This window comes from Panicum hallii, chromosome 3 (assembly GCF_002211085.1).
Source record: "Panicum hallii strain FIL2 chromosome 3, PHallii_v3.1, whole genome shotgun sequence".
NCBI classification, from domain to species: domain Eukaryota; kingdom Viridiplantae; phylum Streptophyta; class Magnoliopsida; order Poales; family Poaceae; genus Panicum; species Panicum hallii.
The window spans coordinates 61,000,927-61,025,306 of NC_038044.1; the positions used below are offsets into that span (position 1 = coordinate 61,000,927).

At 51.8% G+C, this 24,380-nt stretch overlaps 3 protein-coding genes across 3 annotated transcripts; 1 reads left to right on the forward strand and 2 right to left on the reverse strand.

Moving 5' to 3' along the window:
* Positions 1–1,924: 1,924 nt before the first annotated feature.
* Positions 1,925–4,899, forward strand: LOC112886432 (probable E3 ubiquitin-protein ligase RHY1A). Its single transcript, XM_025952334.1, has 3 exons — positions 1,925–2,168; positions 3,743–3,945; positions 4,044–4,899. The coding sequence occupies exons 1-3, from the start codon at positions 1,956–1,958 to the stop codon at positions 4,453–4,455; spliced, it is 828 nt and encodes a 275-aa protein (XP_025808119.1). The 5' UTR covers positions 1,925–1,955; the 3' UTR covers positions 4,456–4,899.
* Positions 4,900–14,223: 9,324 nt separating this feature from the next.
* Positions 14,224–16,005, reverse strand: LOC112885600 (skin secretory protein xP2-like). Its single transcript, XM_025951185.1, has 2 exons — positions 15,109–16,005; positions 14,224–14,654 (listed from the first exon to the last, which is right to left on the reverse strand). Exons 1-2 carry the CDS (start codon positions 16,003–16,005, stop codon positions 14,568–14,570), a joined length of 984 nt encoding a protein of 327 aa, XP_025806970.1. The 3' UTR covers positions 14,224–14,567.
* Positions 16,006–20,166: 4,161 nt separating this feature from the next.
* LOC112887217 lies at positions 20,167–23,204 on the reverse strand. Its single transcript, XM_025953342.1, has 3 exons — positions 22,461–23,204; positions 21,538–21,885; positions 20,167–21,433 (listed from the first exon to the last, which is right to left on the reverse strand). Exons 1-3 carry the CDS (start codon positions 22,866–22,868, stop codon positions 20,807–20,809), a joined length of 1,383 nt encoding a protein of 460 aa, XP_025809127.1. The 5' UTR covers positions 22,869–23,204; the 3' UTR covers positions 20,167–20,806.
* Positions 23,205–24,380: the final 1,176 nt, after the last annotated feature.

Genomic DNA, 24,380 nt, shown 5'->3' on the forward strand with positions numbered 1-24,380 from the left:
GCTTATGATGATGTTATTTTAATTATTAACTATGTTTATTAACTTTGGATCGTGACCCTCGTTGTTCTCGGATAGTAAAGGAAAAGAAGGCGCCATCGACGGCGGCGGCGACAATGCGACGAGGCTGATGCCTTACGTCACGATGTCATCACGATCCGTCCCCACCCCACCTCATGGCGTGCGCGCTCGTCGCGGGGAGGGGACGGGACCACACCCTCCACCGGCGCGTTGGTTGCGGCCGTCTCGACGATCTCAGCGTCGGAGTCTCCGAGCCCGCTTTTAACCTTAGCATCCTTGTTTCTCTTTTGAGGGGGTATTAATTGCTCCTTGATCTGGGGTCCATGTCGGCATGGGCCCACGCTCCGCGCGAGGGAGGCCGCCACGTGCGCGTGCCACCTGGGCTGGGCCCGCGCTGCCACTGCCGCGTGGGCCATCCTCAGCGACACCCGTCCGCCCGTCGCTGCTTGCTTGCTTCATCAGTTGCTTCTTGTCTTTGACGTACTACTATAGTAGTAGTATACTCCAGTTGACCAGTTTAGCTCATTTTTTTTAAAAAAAAAAATCCTTCCGGGCGAATTCGTCCAGAACCCGCGAACTCGTCCCCGGAATGCGCCAAATCACTACGCCCACCACGTCCACATCCACGCGTCCGTCGTGCCCACAAAATCTAAACTCCAGCCAACCTCACCCAAACAAGAAACGAAGAAAAAGGCAAAAGCAAGCAGAACCAAACAAAAGGCAGCGTCGGTCTCGCGAGCTCACTTCTGTCGAGCGTCGCCCACTTGCAGTCCTGGGCTAGGCGACGATCAATCGGTTGCCACGGATGCTGCGGCCTCTCGCACTCTCACCTGATCTACGGCGGACACTTAACCTCTCTTGTCATCGAAAAGTAAACCTCTTGCTTAACGACGCCATGGTGCACCATCATTGGCATTGAGCTTACCATTAGTTTCACTAGCTTTAAACCCAACAAGATCCTTCCAGATAGCGGGGAAGAACAGCGACGGTCACTCGATCACGCACTTGCCGGGCTCAACTTTTTTTTTCTTCCTTTTTGAAAAAGAGGCTGAGCTTTTTCGACGCTGCGGTGCGGGATAAAAGACGGTAGGCACCGGCACGGCGGCACGGCGTCTGGGAAGTGCTCTGCGCTCAGGTAGGTTCACGGTCTGCGCCCTATCTTGTTTGGGTATTTTGTGGCCGGACAGAGCATTGAATCCCGGAAATGCAGGGGAGGAAGTGACAGGACAAAAGATGAACAATGCTTCGACTTTAGATGTGAAATTCAGGTTTGGGGGGGGGGGGGGGGGGGGTGGGGCGACCTAGGAGAAATGCTTGCAAATTGCCGTGGTAGTTTAGGCAAATCTGCTTAATGGGGAGTATAAAGGGGGAGAGGGGAAAAAAGAGGAACGAGGGTCCACCCGGATTTTAGATTGTTTGGATTCTCGTCAACTATTAATCTGCGGATCTCCATTCTTACTTCTCCGGCCACGACATCGGAGCGACACCCTATTGCACGTCGTCTCCAACAGCTCCAAGCGTGAGATCTGACATTTCTCATCGGCACCAAGCTAAGCTGCTCATCGGCTCCTCAAGGATGTGAAGAAAACAATATTAAGATATACCGTAGGAGAAAAAAGGATTCCCAGGTGTAATGTACTATAGCAGGTTCCAAATGAAATACGTTGCAAAAGGAGAACTAGCATTAACTCTTGCCGTAACCGTCAGCCAACTGACGTTGCTCTCGTCCGTTGCATCTGGTGGTGCCGCGTGGGGGCTCGCCTTCCTCATCGGACGGTGCGTGCAGTACACAAAAGCAAGTACAGTAATCTGTCAGCTTTTGCGAGCTGAGTTCCGACAAGATTGACCCTTGCTTGAATCGAATCCCATCGCATCGCAAAAGGGGGCACAAAGAAAGTGAACTCACTGACTGACGCCACTATAAGAAATGGGCAGGAATGTGGTGGAACTGTAACAATTCGCCACAGCTCCTCCCTCCCCCTTCCGCTCCTTGCATGCCGATCGCCTCCAAGCTCCTCTACTTCCAGCGCCGCCCCTCGCCGGCGCCGCCGGACCCGGGCCCCGAGCCGCCCGACCCTCGCCGCCGGGCCAGCCGCGACCCCTCCGCGCGCCAGCGCCGCCGCAGCTCCCTCTCCTCCCACCACAAGCCGGTGAGTCCCCAAGAAGACAACTGACGTTTCGTTTCCTCTGGTTCCCTGCCGTTTGCTCGCTAAAGCTGCGGCTTTTTACGTTTTGCTGAGCGAAGAAACCGAGGGCTCTTCCAGTTTTCTTCTACTAGATTCCAACCTCGGCCGTTCAGCGCAGTTCCAATTTAAATCATGGTGTGGATTATATAGTTTTTTCTGGTTCTGCGATGGTGGGTTAGTGTTCTTGGTGTCTAGTCCAGTCCGAAAGTAATGTTTTTTTTTGAGACAAAAAATGGAGAGCTATCGAGTTAGGGTGCAGAGTGTATGACTAACTGAGAAAAGATTGTGGCTTTGAGGGGACAAGAAGTGGATGCAACTATGCAAGCAGAGTATGTGGCAAGGGAAAAAGGGCGTGCCATGGCAATTTTAGTTTAGTTGTTACTGGTTAATCGAGAACCAAGTGTGTCAAAGTTCATGATTTTATCATGGAAGAAACCTGGTGGGGAATTGCTGTTCTGAACTACCGATTCATGTAGATGTCTACTGTAGACCCTGATGTAGTATAGGACTATTATAAAGTCCCAAGCTGAAATCATGCAGTCGGTGTGGTAGAAATTAGTTGAGAGAGATGAAACATGGTGTGATGCTATGGATCATGGTGCTTTGTACTACACCCTTCATTTTCCTTTGCCTAGATGTTTGGATCACACCAAACCGAAACTGTTTCACAGTAATTCAGTAGCAGCCCATGAGTGATATATATTTTTTTAAAAAGAAAGAAATCATGGTCTCATTTTTCTTCAGAAACATTAAGGGGTTCACCAGCATTCTGGAATATTCTCAGTGCCTGAAAGTTGGTTTCATATTCTTTCTTGAACTAGGCAGAGTATGTGATGTAGTAGGAACCTTAGTATGGTTTCAAAAAAAGAAACTAAGAACACATACTCTCCTTATAGTATTATCAAGCAGGCAGAGAACAGGTCCCCCAAAATAGAATATTCTATTATCAAGCATGGCAATGATAATCTCCACAACAGCTAATTGTTTATTATTAATGAGTTGTAGGCTTTAGTGCAAAATATTAGGCCACAACTTCTATGTGGGCCTGTACTATTGGTATAACATTAGAGGGAAAGTTTCTTATGTGTTTCCTTCATGTTTATATTTGTGAAGAAAGCTGCAATGTTTTCAGCTAGTGTCATTATGACAGGCATTTGTTATAATACGTCCTTTTCTTTCCAAGATACTCGTACTACTAGGTTTTCAAAGACGAAGCAAAGGTTTTGTTGAATCTATCTCCAGATTAGCAAACTAAGTGCCAGCCCATATATCAGCTGATGGTAAATAAGTCAGCTTATTCTTGTGAAAAATATTCCCTTTATTGTCATTGCTTGGTCACTATTCCTTATGTACAATTCAGATTTTCTTTGCAACAAGCAAGTTTTTCGCTGATGTTCGGTCACCAAATCATGACATGTGGACACTATGATGACATGCCTTACTTTTTTTGTGCAAAGATTAGCGCAGTCGCATTCTTCCATGTGTTGATAGTATAAAATCACTGTCAGTGATTACTCCTCTTTTCATATGAAACCCAGGGCCAGGAACCTGTTCCAGGGAACCAAAGAGACTCTACCAAGTCTCTTGGACCAGCTGGAAACACAGCAGAGCATGTAGCGATATCCTCTATCACAGGACTAAGCCGCAGGGTATCAGACCATGGCCGTCTTCCTGACGCCGTGCAACAGGCCAGGGAAAGGCTTCTTCAGAGGCTCAACAGCGTGGACTTGTCAGGAAGAAGGTCCACATCAACTCCTAGTCTGCCGTTCTTTCTGTATATAATCTAACATGGACGATGTACCCAACCTAACATTTACACCCGTTCTCCTGTTTTTGCAGGCAAAAGACATGCCCCTCAGAAACCATTTGGGCTGATTTCTCCTCTGACTGCATCCTGGGCACCCTAACCAACTGCTTCCAGCCCGGCGACTCCATCGCAGCCAGCAAGGTTGAAGAAGGAGCGACGGAGCCCGTAGGCAGTAACGCTGATGAGCGTACGCCCATCTCACCGTTCTCGGAACCCATCCCTGAGATTCAACACTCGGTCTGCAACGGAGCAGCAGAGGAAGGCGATGACCGCACCTGTGAACCTCCAGCTGAGTGCTCCATATGCCTGGAGCGGTGCGGCGGCGCGGACGACGGGCTCACCCAGCTGCGCTGCAGGCACGTCTTCCACTCGGCGTGCCTGGAGCGGTGGTTGCGGTCCCGCGGCTGCTGCCCCTATTGCCGGGCCACTGTGGCCCGCTCCTAACAGCAGGATGCAGAAACTGAACGAGAATGACCATGAGTCCAACGGCGCAGATTACAGAACCTCCCATGTCCCCTCTAAGCTTTAACAATTTCCCTGCTTAGTGCTTACCCCCTTTTACTGTTACTACTGCACTTTTCCATTAGTCGTTGAGGGCTTGAGGCTCTAGGAGGCCGAACTATTCACCCTTGTGCGGCTCAGCATTTACAGTAGACTAGTGTCTTTTCATGTGTAGATCTTGCCCTGTAAACGCACTGTGTCAGAGTAACTGGATGGTTGCATCTGGCATCTGCGCATAGCATGATAGGAGCTGGTGTTGCATCACCCTACTCCATGGAACTTGTGTCGTGTGTGCTCCACTCTCACTGCAAGCTGTTGCTTGGTGCAGCCGTTTCTGTTCTGTTTCTTTTGTACACCTGCAAGTGGATCTAGAATCTCGTTCAGTTCTTTGCAACTCTTTTTAGATCAGTGCTTTTCTCCTTTCTTCGTCTGTTCTTTTATTTCCTTTCGATCACCGGCTAGCTCCTTTCTTTCCCGAAGAACGTGCAATGAGCCTACGAACGTTCAAAAAAAAAAGAATCTCGTTCTGTAGAGATGGCAAGATGCTTCTGCAATTCGATCCAGATGCCAATTGCCAGATAACAGCATCGATGCTCGACGAGTCTGTTCACGATGGGAAAATTGCAAATTTAGGACTCCAAACATAACGCTTCGCAGTTTTGTCGTTAGGAACATTAACTTTGTAAAAATAGGACTCCAAACATGTGCAACTTGATTCTACTGTCATTGAATGTATTTTCTCTCTTTTCTATTTTTCTTTATGTATTTGGCAGGATGAAAAGACTATTTTATCCTTTCTTTTTAATTTTTGCACCACACTTAGATACGTTAGGCGTGGCGTGCAGCCTCGCCGCCGCCAGCAGGCAGGCAGGCTGGACCGCGCCGCCGCCCTTGTCAGGCAGGCTGTCAGGCCGCCGCCATCGCCCGGGCGTACCGCACGATCGCCAGGAACCGCCGCCTCCCACCGGGCCCGCCGGCCGTGCCGCTGTTCGGCAACCTGCTGTGGCTGCGCCACTCCGCTGCCGATGTGGAGCCGCTCCTGCTGAGGCACTTTGAGCGGTAAGGCCCCGTGGTGACCCTCCGAATGGATACTCCCACCTCGCCGTCTTTGTGGTCAACCGCCGCCTCGCGCACGCCGTGCTCGGGGGCGCCGGCGCCGTCACAATCACCAACCGCCCCAATAGCCCGCTCCTCAGCGTCGGTGGCAACATCATCACCAAGACAAGCAGAACGCCTCCTGCACCGGTGATGGCTGCACACGTCGCACCTCCTCATGCTCATGTGCTTCGGCGAGCGGCTCAGCGAGCCCGCGGTGGCTGGGGGGGCCTCCTGAGCCAGCCGCGGACTGGCCGCCGGTGGCCTCGACCAGGCTGGAGGCGGGCAAGCCGGTGGCAGGGGGGGCGACCGCGGACACGCTGCAGGCCCCGGGGCTGGCTGCACGGACGGCTGGGGCTCCATGGCCGCCGGCCCTAGTAGGAGTAAGTATAATGGAAGACGGAATGGCAACATACGTATGCATGAAGTGGGAAGGACAAAATGATCTTTTCATCCTGCCAAGTACACAAAGAGAAAATTGAAAAGAGAGGAAATACATCCAATAGCGGTAGAATGAAGTTGCACATGTTTGGAATCCTAATTTTACGAAATCAATGTCAATAATAGCAAAACTGCGAAGCACATTGCTTGAAGTCCTAATTTTGCAATTTTCTCGTTCACGACGGTGAGCACCGGGCATCAGAGATTCAGAGGTCGCTTGACCCAATCTTATTTTTTGGGAAGCTATCTCTATCCGTAACTTGCTCGACGCCGATCTCATTCACTTCGACGTCGGCCTTGCTGCATCCTCGGACCTCGACCAGCGATTCAGCGGTCGGTGCACGTGTCGGCTTCACCTGCCACTGCTCGACCTCGCCTGCCGGAGCAGGAGACGCGTCCGAGGAAAGAGAGGCATCTTCTTGGGAGTTAGGAGCGCGTGAACGTCGCGCATCACCGCCGGGGCGCGGCCGCAGGCCGACGTCCGCCGCGGTGGGGTGAGGGCCGCCGTCAGTGCGAGGGTGGCGTGGCGAGGCAATGTTGTTCCAGCCGCTTCTTCCGCACGAACCGTCCGCGTGGAGGATCAACAACGCACTCTGACCCGAGGCGCGCTCCAATGGCTGGCGAACGGCGGCGGAAGCGGCGGTGACCGCGGCGAGGAGGGCGGACGGTGGCTCGTTCCCTGACCAGGGGTGGACGGTACGGGTCATGGCAGCCGTCGGATCGGGATCGATCGGCGGGATACGAGCGCAGGGAGGCCAGCTGGTGGGTCGTATGGGCTTGAAAGCCCAAGAAGCAGCCCAGTGGTCACCGTGGGCCCCCGTTGGTACGTCCTGAAGCTGAAGCGCAGGGCGCGTGCGCGGGGCGGCCTCCTGCGAGGCTGCGACGGCGACAACTGCTGGCGGCCTCACGCCCCGCTCGCGCTGCTGGCTGGACTGCTGGCGGACAAGAGGCAGGTGGCCGCCGGCGCCGGTCGTGACGACGACGGGCCCGGTTGCTGCCTCCCTCCTCTCTGAATTGAAACTCCGAGGCGGACAGCTCGCCCTGAGTCTACTTCCCCGTCGCCGGCCGGACTCAGCAGCCGCAGGACCGACGAGGAGGTGCGCCATGCTCTGAAGATGCCTCATTATTTCAGCTCGCTGTTCCCAAAAGTGACATGTTCAGCTACTGGATCATGCTCCTTGAAGTCTTCACTGAAAAGAGACCAACATATCCTATGTTCATCGGAGAATGGAGCATTAGGCAATGGGTTCTTCAGTTCTTGAGGCATTTCCTACTAAGCTTGCCTCTGTTCCAGATGAGCAGCTACTAAAACATGCTTCTTCTTCCTGCAACATGAAGGACTTCCTTTCGCCAATATTTGGGTTGGGTTTGCTCTGCTCAAGCGATTCACCTGACAAAAGGATGTCACCAAGGGATGTAGTCGTGGACCTGAAGAAGATAAAAAAGGATTCCACCGAATCGACATCATCAGCATGACGGGCGCAGCCGTGCATGCTGCCTGCGGACCAACAACATCGAGTTGCCATTGCTGCCTGCGGCTGCTCGGATCGGCTCGCCTCCGTGCTTGTTCGTTCCAGGAGGATGGGCATGGGATTGGTCTTCGTGATTCCCACCGGAAGGGCGGCGGCGGCGGCCGGCGGCCGGCGGCCGGCGGAGGCGGACGGGCGGGGCGGCGAGAGCAGGGCCCGGCCAAAACCAGGGGTGACTTTGCAAATATTCGGATCGCGATCCAAACTAGGGATCGATATGTAAAATGTATGGGTTTATATCCAAATATTCGGATCGCAATTATTAATCACGATCCAATCCAGGGGTGTAGATGTAAATACATTCCCCGTCCGCTCCATGGCACCGTACCCGTAGCGAGCTCTTGCTTCCCCAGCGACGTCCGCTGCTCCCGCCGCGTGGTCCCCTCGCCGGCGCCTGAACAAGCCAAGCCTGAAAAGGCTGAAACTATCCGGGGCTCAACTGCTCAAGTCTGAAGAGGTCTGCTGGCCTCAATAACCACCTCACAGGAAAGACAGCAAAAGATGGATTGCCAGCAGCGTGCTGATGGATCTGAAGACTGATTGCCATCCACCTCCCTCTGCATTCCCTGTAATCCGGGGATCTCATTTCATGATTTCCACCCCGGAGCTGTCTGAACATCGAGCACTGCGGATGGATTAGCCGGCCTGCAGATGGGTTCAATGCTCCTGGTACTAAACAAATGACGTAGCCCAAGCTCGCTTCGCGGCTGCGTGTGTGGGTGGCTGAGACTGACTGACTGACTCGAAATGCATCGCATCGTAGCACCAGAAAACGGCATCGGTGCCCGGCCGTGGGCAATAGAGCTCCCTTGTCCTCACCATCTCGTAAGCCGGCTCTGTCCGTGACTCGCTCGACGTCGGTCTTGCTGCAGCAGCTCGATCAGCGGTCAGTCAGTGGCTCGGTGCAAGCGTCGGCTTCACCCTCCACGGCTGGAACCGCCGGAGCAGGAACGCTTCGGAGGAAACAGAAGCTCTTCTGCTTCGGGGAGCGCGTGTCCTTTGCGGCGTCGAGGCCGAGACGCAGGCCGACGCGCGGCGTGGTGATCTGCGGGCCGCCGGCCGCCAGCCGTTCCATGCGCGTCATCCGCATGACGCGCGGACGGGCAACCGCATCCTCTTACCCGCGGCGCGCTCCAACGGCCCGCGGATGGCGCCGGAAGCGGCGGTGACCGCGGCGAGGGACGGTCGGTATCTCGTCCACCGACCAGGGGTGGACGGTATTTCATTTACCGTCCATCCCTGGGGTCACTGGAGCCGTCGGATCGGCAACGAGCGGCGAGATGCGAAGTGAAGGAAGACAGGCTGGTGCGTATTATGGGCTTGAAAGCCCAAGAAGCAGCCCAGTGATCACCGTGGGCCTGCTGGAGGACAAGGGCCAGGCCCAGGCGGTCGCCTTGCCGGCGGCCTCTCGACAACGACGGCCACGGCCCACGGTTCGCTAGGGCTCCTGGGCTTCCCCCGCCACCCTCCCCTCCGAATTTTTTTAAAAGAGGGTTTAAAAAATTAAATTATGAAAAGGGGTGCAGGTTTGAAAATATTTGAAGAATGGGTGCCTCCTGCCCGATCAATGGGCGGGAGGCGGGAGGCGTGGGGCCGGAGACCTCCTGCCCATCCAACGGGCGGGAGGTCGAAAAATATTTTCCAGACCCATCTCGAGGGACTCTTCACGAATAAAAACTTTTCTTATTCGCGAAGAGGCTCCTGAGGAGGCATCCCGCCCGTCCAACGGGCGGGAGGTCCCCCGAGGGGCATCCCGCCCTCCCAACGGGCGGGTGGTTACCCGGAGGGGCATCCCGCCCTCCAACGGGCAGGACGTCCGCCCCCCCCCCCCCCCCACCCCACTATTTAAGCCCCCACCCACCCCCAAATTCCCATATTATTCAGCAAAAATCAAGAAAAAAAGGAAGGGAGGAGAGAAAGAGAGGAGAGGAAGCGGCGAAGCTCTGTTCACACGTCGGTTTAAAGGTATATTCTTGTTCTAGTCGTATAATTATCAATTGTTTTTGGAATATTTGTTAGGGTAGTTATATTTTGAATAGTTTTCAGTATTTTCAATAGCTTTTAGAAATATTTGTTAGGGCAGTTCTATTTTAAATAGTTTTTAGTATTTTCAATAGTTTTTTAGATATATTTCTTAGAGTAATTCTATTTTGAATAGTTTTTAGTAATTTCAATAGTTTTTAGATATATTTCTTGGGGTAGTTATATTTTGAATAGTTTTTAGTATTTTCAATAGATTTTACAAATATTTGTTAGGGTAGTTCTATTTTAAATAGTTTTTAGTATTTTCAATAGTTTTTAGATATATTTCTTAGGATAGTTATATTTTGAATAGTTTTCAGTATTTTCAATAGATTTTAGAAATATTTGTTAGGGTAGTTCTATTTTAAATAGTTTTTAGAATTTTTAAAAGTTTTTAGATATATTTATTAGGGTAGTTATATTTTGAATAGTTTTTAGTATTTTCAATAGTTTTTAGCAATATTTCTTAGGGTAGTTATATTTTGAATAGTTTTTAGTATTTTCAATAGTTTTTAGCAATATTTCTTAGGGTAGTTATATTTTGAATAGTTTTTAGTATTTTCAATAGTTTTTAGCAATATTTCTTAGGGTAGTTATATTTTGAATAGTTTTTAGTATTTTCAATTGTTTGTAGGAATATGTCTTAGGGTAGTTATATTTTTCATGCAGATATGGCGCAGACACCGGAGCTCCTTGATGCGACCACCGACGAACGGCACAGGTCGTAACTGGCAGCAGTGGAGGAGCAGCAGTTTCACGAATTGCGCCCTCATGTAGCAAAGGAGTTGTTGCACCTGGACGACCGCTGGCTTGACAGGTGATACTTTGTATTTTTTTACGGAACTAATGTATAGCTTGTACGACAGTTGTAACCACAATGCAGAATATACAGGTTACGTGCGGCTGGTTTGCTGCCACTCGCACGTATGCTTCAGGCCGGCGACGGCCAAGACGGTGGCGTCAAGAAACGGATGCAGCTGGACCGCTCTCTACTTGCGGCGTTGGCGGACAGATGGCGTCCGGAGACGCACACGTTCCACTTGCCGTGCGGGGAGATGGCCCCCAAGTTGCAGGACGTGTCGTACCTGCTCGGGCTTCCCATTGCAGGTCAAGCTGTTGGCCCGGTTGCCGTGCCACCTACCTGGAGGGCGGAGCTTCAGGAACGGTTTGCTCGAGTGAACCCACCATATTTTGTGGACGTACCTGACGCGCCCGGCCCCGCCAAGTGTTGGATAACACAATATAGGATACGTACAATTAATTTTAATTAATTTAATAGAATCATATGTGAGTACCTCTAAGCATTGAACAAATATATTTCAGGCTCAGGATCTCCACTCTCTGGCTGGGCAGTACGAGGTGTCGCGCTGCCTGGAGGCATATCTATTGTGGTTGTTCGGCTGGACTCTTTTCTGCAACTCTAGCGGCAATTATGTGGACAAAGTTCTTATCCAGTACGCGCGCGCGATTGCAGATGCAGAGCCGGGCCAGGTACCTGGGTGGAGCTGGGGATCGGCAGTGCTTGCTGCCACGTACCGGGTCCTTTGACAGGCCTGTTTCAAGACGGAGAGGACCGCCGTCATCACAAGCTGTCCACTTCTGCTGTAGCTATGGTCGTATGAGCGATTTGCCATAGCACGTCCTCTAATCAGCGAGGAGCCTTATCCGCCCGAGATGTATGGGATGTGGCACGAGGATAGCCCCACGATGGGTTCGCTTTGGACCGATCGACGGGTAAGTTTTTTAATTTATTCTTGTATGTTTCTGTATATGCAAAGTACCGACGCAGTTGAGTAATTTTGCAGATGAGCTGGACACATCGGCAGGTCCGAAAAGCATACCCGCAGTTCGTGTTCGAATTTGATCGGATGCGGCCACAGGATGTCATCTGGACCCTGTACACCGCTGCAGCTGTCCAGACACGTGCGCCGCACGGGTTGTCCTCCCTCTGCACGCGTGATGAGGCGTACTGGCACACAAAGGTGAACCTAGTGTTTGATATTGTCGTAGAGCCGTACTGCGTCGAGCGAGTGATGAGGCAGTTCGGGCGACGACAGCACTTTCCTCTCCTACCTCGAGCCTTCCGGGCCGTGCCGCGCAACGTACACGAGTAAGTTTGTGATAACTCGTTTTGTATTAATTATATAATCGTTATCATGAAATAATGTTTTCTTTCAAATGTTTGTAACAGATATTCGCGCAGGGGATATCATGCCAACGAGGTCAACTGGGTTGTCAAGCTGGAGGAGTACGTAGGAGGGTGGCTAGACGCACCTGACGATGCGTGGGACGAGCCGCAGCCACACACGGAGGCGTCTTACGACGCATACCTCCGCTGGTACCTCACTCGCACGCGTCCGTACGTCACTCTTTCACGTATTGATGACACGGAGCATCAGCACTAGCCGACCATCTCGGACACGTATCCCTCATACCGTGATCAGGCGCAGCGTGGCGCGGTACGTCTTTCGCAACTTGAATTATTAAATCTTTTTTATAAAAGATCGATAACAATATTACTCTGCTCCCCATTATGTTGCTTCGGACGCACAGTACAAAGACAGCTTTCGTAAGATTCAAGACAACTTGACGCGAGCGTTACGTGCACTGACGTGTCGCGGCAGAGACGACGTGGGGGCCTCCAGTTCATCTCATGCGTCCGCCCACGTGTACACAGCTGGCCCGTCGACCTCTGCTGCACCGCACGCAGCGTCCAGCGGTACTGCCGCCAGTTCCAGCTGTAAGTCCTTTATAATTGCCATTTCGATCAACTTTGATTTGCACGACTAATTTCGTTTGTTTTGATAGTCATGCACTCGACGGCAACGAGACCTTCTCCTGAAAGAACGGAACCTCAAACGTTTGGCGCCTATACTCCAGGAACGTCTCTCCCATCAGGTTCGACGCCAGCTGCTCTGTACTCTCAGGGCTATACTCAGCATGCATGGTCGATGGAAGCTTCTGCACACGGTGGTCTATTCGGTGTGCCGGACTGGGACGACTGGGAGGGTGGCTCCGTCACTTGGTCGGAGTTGGTGGGCGGCGGCGCCGGGCCTGACATCATTGATCCCTCCCAAATATATGACGCTCCAGGTGCACAGTCCCAGGATGACCCGTTCACGCTAGCACCTCCTCCGCCTCGTCCTCACCGTGCTCAAGATGCATTCACGTACTCGGAGGGCCACTTACGTCGACGGCCTAGGACTAGGGGGGAGGACGAATAGAGCGCGAGGTCCGGAACAGACGGGGTAGATACTCCTAATTCGGTGGACGCTATATATTTAAACTGTTTTTGTATGATACTATTTTATTTTTAATGGGTTGATGTATCGTATTATCATAATATTTGGATTCTACGTTGCAAAACGTTATCGTTTAACCATCTTCGTACGAGTTTTAGATACAGTAATCTTCTTTCGTAAAATTGAATTAAAATTTAATATGTATACAAAAGAGTATGGCGAATAAATCTTGTATTTGAAAAAAGTATGAATTTAAAATAATATGTAAAACAAGAATTCAAACAGAAAATAAGAAAAAAAAAGAAAATGAGAAAATATGAACTTACGGCCCGTTGGGCGGGCGGGACGCCTCGGCACATCCCGCCCGACGGACGGGCGGGATGCCTCAGGGGCCTCTTCGTGAATAAGAAACTTTTTTCTTATTCGTGAAGTTTTTTATTCGCGAAGAGACCCTCGGGAGGGGTCTGAGAAAAATTTTCGGACATCCCGCCCATCCAACGGGCAGGTTGTCGCCGGCCCCACGCCTCTCGTCCGTTGATCGAGTGGGAGGCATCCATTTTTCAAAAATTTTCAAAACGGTACCTCTTTTTCAAATTAATTTTTTATCTTTTTTTTAAACCCCAGGTGCCGCACGGCCGAGGCGGCGCTCCTTGCTCCGAAGATGCATCAATTGTTATTGCTCGCTGCTCCCGGCTGCCAGACTGCATGCCAGGCTAGCTGCTGCTCACGGGACAAAGTTAGGAGCATGCCAGCTCTGAGCATCCGACGCTAGCCGCTGCTGTCTCGCGCCCCCCTGCTTGCATGATGCATCGACGCCTGGGCAACTCTTCTCTGGTCCGCCTCTGAACATTGAGCATGGCTCCAAGCACTGAAGCTTGATTGACTTGCTTCGCGCTGCGTGTGTGCGTGGGTGGCTGAGAGAGACTGCCTGAGCCTGACTGACCAGATGTGCATCGCCGCATGGGCTGCAGCAGATTGTCAGCATGGTTGCGCAGTGGCCACAACAACAAAGCGCCTCGCAACACTCCGTACGCAGAACCTAGGACCCGCCCTTCCATTTCCATCGGGCAAGGTTACGAAAAGTTACGTTCGTTCTGATGTTGGGGTAGAGGCACACTGTTTAAACGGTGACTGCTTCAGTGAAACCGTGAGAAGCCTGTTTGAAGGATGGTTTTCTGCGATATATATCCATGTAAAGCTTGTTTGAAACTTTGTGCAATACCCAAGGGATCTATTCTCTTCTCTATATTTGCGCATTTTTTCCTTCTAACACAAAGCACAACCTGGAGCAATCCCTTGGTTTCGGAGAAAGGCCCGCGCAGTACATGCTTGGGCGCAAGCGCAAAGCTTGTGTTTGCGTAGAAACAACAACAACAAAAAAGGAAAAGAAAAGCATGATGCAATCCATTGGGAAAGCAGAGATCTCCAGGAAGAAAGAAAGAAAAGAGAAGAGAAGAGAAGAGAAGAATCCAGTGCAATGCAAAGCAAAGCAATGGTGACCACAGTACGTAGCATAGGTACCAGCACGATGTGTTCCAGACGGCACAAAAATACAAAATACAGTGGCGTGAAATTTGCTCGTCCCAGCTCAGCTCCAGATGGTAAATCGCTACACTGACCTACAGCCCCAGCTGCTGCGTCCAACCACACCACTCTCGCTCACTCTACGGCAGTGATCATAATAACAGCGGAAGCGAACGACTGGCAGGTGGACCCATCTCTTTCCTCACGCCAAGCCCGGGCCCAACGCCAGCGAGAGCAGCACCAGCGCCGCCGCGCCTCCCGCCGCCGCGAGACTCCTCGCCGCGCCGCTCTGCAGACACAACAGGGGCCCCACGGGCAGTCAGCAAGTGAGAGAGAGAGAGAGAGAGTCAAAGTACGTTGACCACGTAGCAGTACAGTACAGTGCGTGAACGGGGCAGGCGCGGGTCCCCCTGTCAGCCCACGAGGCGGAGATTTCACTCGCGCACCCGCACGCGACCGTACCCGCGCCCGACGGCTACTGCCACCGCGGGCCCCGCGACGCGTCGAGAGAGGCGGGTAGCTGTCGCACGGGTGCGGACGCGCGTGCGCGTGGGGGCCCGGGACCCGGGAGAGGAGCGTCGGTCTCCGCCCTCCGGCTCTTTGACCCGGCAGACAGACAGACATCCATCGCTGACGCGTGGGGCCCCGCGCCGCGCCGCGCGGGGCAGTGCCTCGGCCTCCGCGCCGGATGTTTGGAGTGCAGTGGAGTGGTGGGAGACTGACGGACTGGGGAGGAGACGTACCATCATGTCGGCGGTGGAGGGCCCGGGCCCCGGGGCGGGGCCGGCGCCGGTGGCCGGGGACGCGGCGGCGAGCGGGGACGCCGCGGGGGCGGCGCGCTTCTTCTTCGTCGGCTTCTTGCCGGGCGCCGGGACGGGGGCGGCGAGGACGACGGGCGCCGGGGCCGGGGGGGACGACGACGGCGCGGGGGCGAGCGCCGGGGGAGGGAGCGTCGGCGCGGGAACCGGCGGGGAGGACGCCGCGGGAGGGGTGGTGGCGGTCACGGGCGCCGGCGCCGGCGCGGTGGCCGGGGGGAGGGAGGCAATGCCGGCGGCTGGGAGGAGGTGATGGGGGCTGGAGTGGGTGGGGGAGGCAGTGTGGGCGGAGGGGTCGGCGGGGACGGGGGCGTGGCGGATGGGGAGGCGGCCGGGGAGGTGAGCTTCGTGCCTGTGTGGGAGGGGGAGGCGGCGGGGGAGGTGGAGATGTGGGTGTTGTTGGACGCGGGGGGAGAGGAGGAGGAGGAGGGGCCTGGGGCGGCGGCGGAGGACGAAGAGGACGAAGTGGGGGAGTGGGCGGCGCCTTTGTTGGAGGCGGATGGCGCGGCGGCCGGCGACTGCGACGAGGCGGTGGCGGCGAGGAGCAGCAGGAGGAGGAGGCGAGGAGCCATGGGGAGGAAGCTTGGTGTGTGAGAGAAGTCTGAAGTGGAGGGGAAGGCCGCCGCCCAGCAAGCTGAGCTGGTTTACTAGCAGGCTTGCAGTAGTGCCTAGTGTGTGTGTGTGTGAGTGGTGAACACTGGAGCAGAGTAGCAGGGTTAAAGGCTGGCTGTGCCACTGTGTGTGGGCATGTGAAAGGACTTGGCTTTGTGGAGATGTGTCTGGTTTCTGATGAAAGGCTGAAGATGCACTGCAGCATGAGTACATGCATGCATGAGTGAAGGAGAGTTCTAGATAGAGAGGGGGGTGGATGGATTTTCACTATTCACAAAACTACCTGCAACTGCAATGGATCAATACTGTTTTGGAGAGGGTACTGTATGTCAGTGGCAACAGGATCAAGGGGGTTGCTTTGGAAGAGTGTGGTGGTGGTGATGGCATGATTAGCACAAGATGACCCTACCTGGCTAGAGATCTCTCTCAAGTCACAAAGCCACAGGAAGATCCATGGTAATGAGGGTCTGCTTTGCCTTTACCTTTGCTCCGCGCTCCCTCCTTTGTTTGTCTTAAGTGGCAAGCAATGCCAAGATGCTTTGGAGGGTACTAAGAGTAACAGTGCAAAGGGGAAAGAAGCTGGAGTCTAATCTCAAAAAGCTACTGCAAATGGAGAGCGAGATTGAACCAGACACACACTATTTCAAAAGAAGAGACTCAACCAGACACGCAGGCCGTGCTAGGGCCCAGCTAACAGTTCGAGCTGTCCACTGGAGGCCCAGAAAGGGTACATCCTTTGTTAGCCCAATGTGTAAGTAGAGCGAGTGAGGTTGTTGACGACAACAACATCTGCTTACGCATCAGCCCATCTAAATCGAGCCCAACACGGCAAGTCCGCACTGTTTTCCTTTTCTTTCTTTTTTTCGGAATTTCTATCATCGGCTAAATTGTTTGCTACGTTTTGACTCAGATTTTTCTTTTTGATAAGTGACTCGGATTTGGTGGATGGCTATGATGTACTGTTGGTAGATTCGTGCAGCTGTGGGCGGAGTCGTTCCCTTATCTGCTGTTTTTTTTTTGAGGTGATCCGGTCCAGGTATAATCAGATTATCAGAAGGGTAGAGTTTATTTCTATCGCTGGCTATTCATTTCACCTTTTGTTTTGCCAATTTTGCTGCTGCTGATTGTACTTTGAGAAGTGGATTTGAGTGTCTTTTGTCGTTTTTATGAGGGGATGTTATGTATGTTAATTTTCAAGATTTTTCTTTTTGATCGAAGGCAAGCATTTTGATTGCAGCATCTCCGATGCAGGGGCGAAGCCAGCCAATCAGATCATAGGGGCCGGCTGTATTTGTACAACGGGGTCAAATACAGTAGTGAACAGTATTTTATACTGAGTTTTGCAAAATTCATCGGGTCCCGCAACCCCGACGGCATAAGCCAGCTCCGCCCTGCTCCGATGAGCAATTTTCTTAACTTTATGTACAGTTTCCTTTCTCAAATAATCAAATTCCAACATTATGAGTAGGAGAATTTCATTCCTCTGTCTACAAAATTCTAGTCTACCTGTTGTTGTTACAGGAATACTCTACGAGAATCCATTTTCTGTCATTGCAGCAAACTGTGTTCTAGTATCATCTTTGTAATCTAAGCCCTAATTCCCTTTTCTTTCTTCATGTCCATCTGATTATCTTACTGTCCACATTTGTGTAGTGCCGCAATGTACTCATATGGTTCATATATTTGTGTAGGAATTTATGTATTTTATTCTGTTTTATTCTTGTTTACGTAGCCCATGACGACCCAGTGAGTAATAAATGTCAGTACTGTGGACTTTTTTTGGTTCCGATCAGTAGTACTATCTTACTGAAATATGTTACGGTGAAGGGATGGTTGCATTTACTACCAAATTTCACGATGTTGCTACAACAAAGAATCATTCTACTTTCTTTTTCAGAGGACACTGCTAATTTTTGTCTTAAACAAATGGCACAAGACAGTGCGTGCTTCACTGCTTCTACCGACGTAATGAATTTTTTTTACAAGATAGTCCGGGAGACAGAAATTAAGTGAGCAAGACAAACATCGATATCTAGTACAACACACCTGTACATGCACCCCATGATCCGCATCACTCGCGCTAGCTACTGCCGTGTGAACACTGCTCGTCTGAACACTATCACATTCAGATCACCCGAACGGGATCCAATTCCCACACACTCGCCATCTCTGTCCTGCATATGCATCCAGCTTGTATCCTTCAGGGACAGCCACTGCTACTCAGCTGAACAGCAAGCTGACATTGTATCTCATGCAAGAACAGTAGGTGAGCCGGTCTTTTCTGATGTAGACCGGCAGTACCTGCATAGGATGCTGCTGCCAATACAACGACGGTAGTAGTAGTGGCATCCAGTTGCAAAGGAACCTGTACTGTTCTTTGTTCCCACTCTGTTGCTTGCACAATCTCCTACCGAGTTCCATGCACCACCGACCAGCTCATCCAGAAAGCTCGATGCGTTAGGGTAACTAAGAGGGTAACTGCAACTGATGTGGTGCAAGTGAAGCTATTGTAGCTACCAGAAAAGCCACTTAGATTCTTCTGCATCTTTGCCAATAAAAACTCCGAGACATTCTCACTCTGCAGCAGGAGACCAAAACCTTTCTCCATGACCGCATCACACACTGTCACTTTACAGCCGAGTGCCTGCAGAATGCTTCAGGCTTACTCCCGCTTTGTTTACCACCTTTAACCACTCTTTACTTACCCCAGAGGCATCTCTTGATCAGATCTCTGACTGACTGTCTGTCTGGATCACATTCACTGTGACCTCACCCTCATCCCTGCCAGGTAAATTTCTTTCAGTTGCCGCCATGACACCACGCCACCAGCAGCACCCTGAACTCTGAGGCGCCACGCCAGGCACGCCACGGAATGAGATGGAATGGAATATTAGCACTGAACAAAGCGCCCTGCAATTGCACTGGAGGGGTAAAGGTGGCAACTTTTTTTGGGCGGGGACCTTTGCAACTTTTTTCAACTGGCTAGTCACCTTTTGATCAAGAGACTTTGCCGATGCCACCCAAGTCAAAAGAGTGAGCAATTCAGTGCCCTACCTAGCTCTCTCCACGCATGATTGATCGGAATTTTTGTTGTGCAGAGTAGTCCCAGGGCTCTAAAAGGGGGTGATGGCCTTCCTAACAACCTTCGGTGGCTCATGTGGCTCCCTTGTGTGTGGTCCTTCAGTTAGTGAAAACGCAGCAAACGGGTCGCGGAAAGCTGCGGAAATTTTGCTGGATTCATGTGTTTGATTGATTTTGGTGATGGATCTGGCTGAATCAGGGCGTCTTTTTTCATGTTTTTCCATTCGGATCGCGTGCGTAGACCCCAGACGAACCGCGTGGAAATGGACGATCAATTAGCATCAATAATTTGATTTGCTGTTTCTGCTGGTGGTGTTAAAGCGGATAGTTTTGACATTGTTATTGCGTGCTTTTTTGTAGCAACCTTTTGTAGCCTTTGTGCATAGGAGGGGGGCTTCATTGTCAAACTAGTAGAAGCCTGAGTGAGATCCATGAGGCGCAGTATGCTCTGTTTGATCGTGTTGTCGCATGAAAGTGCACAGTTTGGACTTCAAGAACTATTTGGAAGACAGGAATCCGGAATATGCACAAAGTTTAAATGAAAGCCGTATGAAGCAATTGGCTTCCATAAAATCTGGGGAGATTTTACGAGTTCCAAATAATAGTCCTTAACAATGGTGTTCCATGGTCTTGTTCCCAGAGATGTAATGCATTCCCAGTTGCTACAACGGTCATGATGCAAGCTGATGCACTCAGCACATCTGGAGGGGGGACAAAAAAAAAAACTCTGCAGGTACTGATGCAAGGGTCCAATCTTCAAGAGTTTGACTCAACAAGGAGCTAGGGAGATGAGAGTAGTCCTACGAGTACTTTACTTAGTTTAGACAATGGTCTCTTCTTCCCAAGGAGAACACACAGCCCTAAGAATAAAGCTATTCCTTCCATGAAGAAAGATGGGGGCAAGCAAGAGCAAGGCCATCAATGCCAACGGCATGAGGGTGATGGCATGGCCATGGTGCTGGAGCCTGAAGCTTCTCAGGGAATGGAGCACAAAGCAAAGAGATACTCCTAACAAAGTGGCAAAGCTAGTAATCACAGCTCATAACAGAGATAATACTTGTATATATGCATCACAACTCCTGAGGGGAAGCACATGGGGGCCCCATGCCATCATAGTAATGAATCATACTCCCCAGCATACTACAGACCAAAGTTGAATGCAAAGCTGTGGGGGGAAAAGGGCTACATCGATGCTGCATTATGATACTGATGACAATTTAACATTTCAGAAAGCTAATACCATGGGCTTTAGCATACAAAAGGGAGAAAGAGAAGAAATGAGTGCACAGCAAAAAAAAAAACAATTCAAGCCATGATATTCATAGAAGTTTTGGCTTATATCAAACTTCTGTAGAATACAACCACCATCTCATACTAAATAATGGAGATGTGAAGGAAAAGGGTACACAGCCTGACCCCCATCAGGACCACCCACAGATTACATAATTTTCCCCCTAAAAGTTAGTTTGACCACAGACTATCACCAACCCAAGCGTACTAGACTGCTGCTAATCAGACTCAACGACAATGAAATCACTCTCAATTGCCCGCGAAAAAATCCTTCTTCCTCGCTGGCCTCCGATGATTAGTGTGACTATGACAGAAAGAAGCACCACCTCCATGATCCGTATCATGTGGCTGGATGGAGAAGAACACCCATGGTTCTTCATCCATGAGGTACCGACAGAAGAAAGACACAAGTTACAGACAAGACTACCTACTACCAAATCTCAGGATGAGATCAGACAGGATTCTTCACACAAGGCCTCCTCTGGGATATGGAAGGCCATGTGAGTGCCTTAAGCTTCCTATTTACAGAGGACATTTGGAATGGTAAAGCTCCAAATCCTCCTTAGCTCTTTGTTTCTCTACCCTACATCCATCAAAATCAGTCAGTTGGAATGCAAGAAACTGAGCATGGATGGGCTACCAATCACTTGCAATCTAGCTGTAGGGCTCCGCTCCATGCGACGTTATCATCTGCCTTCTCTAGAGCCGCAACCTTAGCACGATGGCATGGGAGAAGACCGACCTTGCTCTTCTCACCTTGCGGAAGCTCAACAGTCTCACTGACAGATCCAGACTTGATATCGGTGGGCGGGATGAAACAATCCATGGAGAGGCCGGGCACATTGAACGCAACCTCCTCGATACTCCATGCCTCCTCCATACGAGTCTTGGTGTGGCTCATAGCCGCCTCCCCGAAACGGAATAGGGTCACAGCTGAGCGCCCAGAGTGTGCAATCATAATACCCTCCACGGGACGGTAGTCCTCAATGAAGGAATTGATGGTAGTCTCCCAGTAAACTGCATCTCCTCCGGTTGTTGACTGGATTCGGGTGAGGTGCGAGTCCTCAATATGGACAAGAAGCCCGGTCTTCTGGCTGAAGTACCCAAAGAGGACATGCCGGATGATCTCCGCAAGCCCCTCGCTGCGTGCTCTGAGCGTCTCAGGATCTGCACACAGCTTCAGAATGAAGCAATCCTCCCCATTCACCTTCCTCTCGCCAATGCACCTTGCACCAGCAAACATGCTTGCTGCAGTCAATGGATCCAAGCCCTACAGAGACCAGGAAGAACAATTTTTCAGTCAGATTCAGGATCCTTCGCCAGAAAACACAGCTACAGGCATGGTGGTAAAATTGGTTTACACCAGCGTTATACCTGAAGAGCACGGCGGAGTGGGCGGACAGGGCCCTTCGCGGCATGCGCGCCAAGCCATGGTGTGTGGCGCCACACAAGCTTGCCGTTGCAGCCGGCGTGCACCTTGCTCCCACCGACGGCCAGCTCAATGTACCACATCTCCGGGGCCATCTGCCACAGCACGAAGCGGCCAGGCTCGGCGCGCTGCGCCGCCATGCGGTTCCTCACTACACGGCCACCAGTCTCGAACTCAGTAGCGACCATCCTCACCTTGCCCATGGCATAGGCGTTCCGGATGGAGGAGAGCAGCCTCTGACCACCGGAGGCAGCCAGGTACTGCTGCAGGATGTACTGCGCAGACGAGGTCTCCTGCGTAGAACAAACACACCAAGAACTCACTGTTACACAGTTGTACTAGTACACTGAAGAACCGAAATTTACAGCGAAATAGCTCAGCTAATCATTCTTTACAGCGAATAATTCCCCAAACAATTCACTGCAAATGGACGTTGCCTGTCATATCACAACAGGTAAGGAAAGCCACCTTTACAGCCGCAATGTGCTCAGATGCCAATATTTTAGGAAATGGACGAAATCCCCCCAAACACATCACATCAAGAACCCATTTTTACAGTGTTTTCTGTTTCCCTTCCCCTAGGGAGCCAACAAGCTTTCTGGAATAAATGTCAGGGGAAACATCAGACAAAAGCTCCCACAGCAAACTGAACCAGCAGCTCAAGAACGCAGCACAGAGAAAGACAGCAATTCGAGCTACAAGGAGGCACATTGAGCTACCAAGAACTCAAATCTCAACGCCGCGACTCCAAAGCACACAATTTTTGGGCTCAGGAATTTCACCGAGCACCCGATTGAGCTCAATCTAGAGCAAGAACACGCACCCAAGCGAAAGCAGGAAGCGAGCAGCAGCGGGGTTTGGTCCTTACAATGGGGGTGTCCTTGATGCTGAGGTGCGGCAGCGGCTCGGCGGCGCAGACGTGCACGGGCGCGAGCGGCGCGCCCATGACGCCGAGCAGCAGCCTCAGGTCGTTCCTCCGCGCGGCGCCCGCGTCCGCCCCCGCCGCCGCCGCCGGCGCGCGAGCGAGCTGGAGCTGGCCGCGCACCCAATGCCCCCACCCCTCCCGCCGCGCGCCGGCGCCGGCGCCCGGGGCCGCCTCCGGATCCGGGCCCTCCATGAGCGGCGCGAGCGCCTCCCCGGCCCCTCCGGCCACCCGCAGCGCCGCCGCCACCTCGGCCGCGTTGGACGCCGACCGCCGCCGCGCCCGCGCCGGCGACAGCCCGCGAGCCACCTCCTCCCGCAGCGCGGAGAAGAAGCCCTGCTTCCTGGTGTCCATGGCGGGGATGGCAGCGCCGGCGTAGGGACCTGTTCGCGAATAGAGGAAACCTCGAGCCCCCCTAGAGAAGGAGACCCATGCACTTGCTGCGTGTGACAAGGTTACAAGGGGCGGAGGGCGTGGAGCGGGGCGCAAATATATGCGAAGGAGAGGGGGCTGAACGGAAGAAGACAGGGAGGGAGGGGGCAGAATGGAGGCGCCGACTGCGTGAAGCAGCGGGAGCGAAGACTGCGAGGGGGTTATACGGTTACCAGTGGACTGAGAGGCTTCCCGTCACCGCTCCTGGTGAGCCTACCGCGTCCATTGCAAGTGCTGGCTCCTGCTGGGCTTTTAGAGTGCAGCTGTTCTAGGGTTGCAACATGCAACTTGCGTTTTTTTTACTTTTGGTGTCGTTTTGGGTTGATTTGTTATGATATTTGTGAACCCGGCGTTTGATTGGAGGTGGTTAGGCATGAGTTGAAGTGTTTTTAGAGTGATTCGAATGGATTATAGTAACTGTACATCTTAGTAGAGAAGTGTTTGCTCGGATTATTTGTAGCATCGCAAAATAGGGTAGGACAATGACATTTTGTATGGTTATGCATGATGGAATTGACGTTCCATACCTCTATATTTGTCTGTGAGAATCTTATCCTCACAAAAAGTTGGGAGACGACAAAATAGCACACTCGAAATCTTTAAATATCTCCGCTTTAAGCTCGATCGATACGATACAAATTCCATCTCCGGTGTAATCTGCGACCGTTTGCCATATTCGCAAAGAGACAAGAGTAAGTTGATCTACATCGACCTTCTCCACATATTCTTCATCATTCCCAATCTAGGGGATGCATGCATCATCATGCGTAGTCATAGCTTGAAATCGTAACATGAATTATCTTCTACTAGTTTCTTTTTTGCAGCATGCCTCCTATTTTTCCTTGCACAGGTGGCAACATCAACTCATCAAGCAACCACAGCTCCAAAAGAGAGGAGCAAAAAAAGAGAAAAAGAAAGAAAATGTCAAAATGGTCTAGGCCTACACCGGTATCTCTGTCCCCTGGTGTGGTGACCACAGCCGCCACCCGCCAGCCAGCCCTGCCGCGTGGGGCCGTGCCGCGCCTTGACGGCGCCGTTAGCGAAGCTTCTGATGCCCCGACGGCGGCTCGCACGGAGGACACGGCCCCTGCCGTTAGAGCCACGTGATCCCCCACCCCATCCCTCCTTTACTCCGTTCCCATTGGCTGGATGGAGTAGCGGCCACTCCTAATCCAGCGTAGATTAGATTCACACAGGCTTTAGTTAGCTTTAAGCAAGTGGACTAATTACCTTTGCTCCTCTTTAATCACGGCCAAAGCTCAAAGAAGCCCCTATGCCATGATGTTCTTTCAATTTTCCCTTTTAATTTCGTGGAATAATAGCGTCTCACGTTTCGACGTGGAGGTCATTTATAGTGCCTTCGAATCTAATGAACACGAACCATTTGGATTTCGGTAAGTTAATGACAGCTACGCAAGTGAGAACATGAGATGG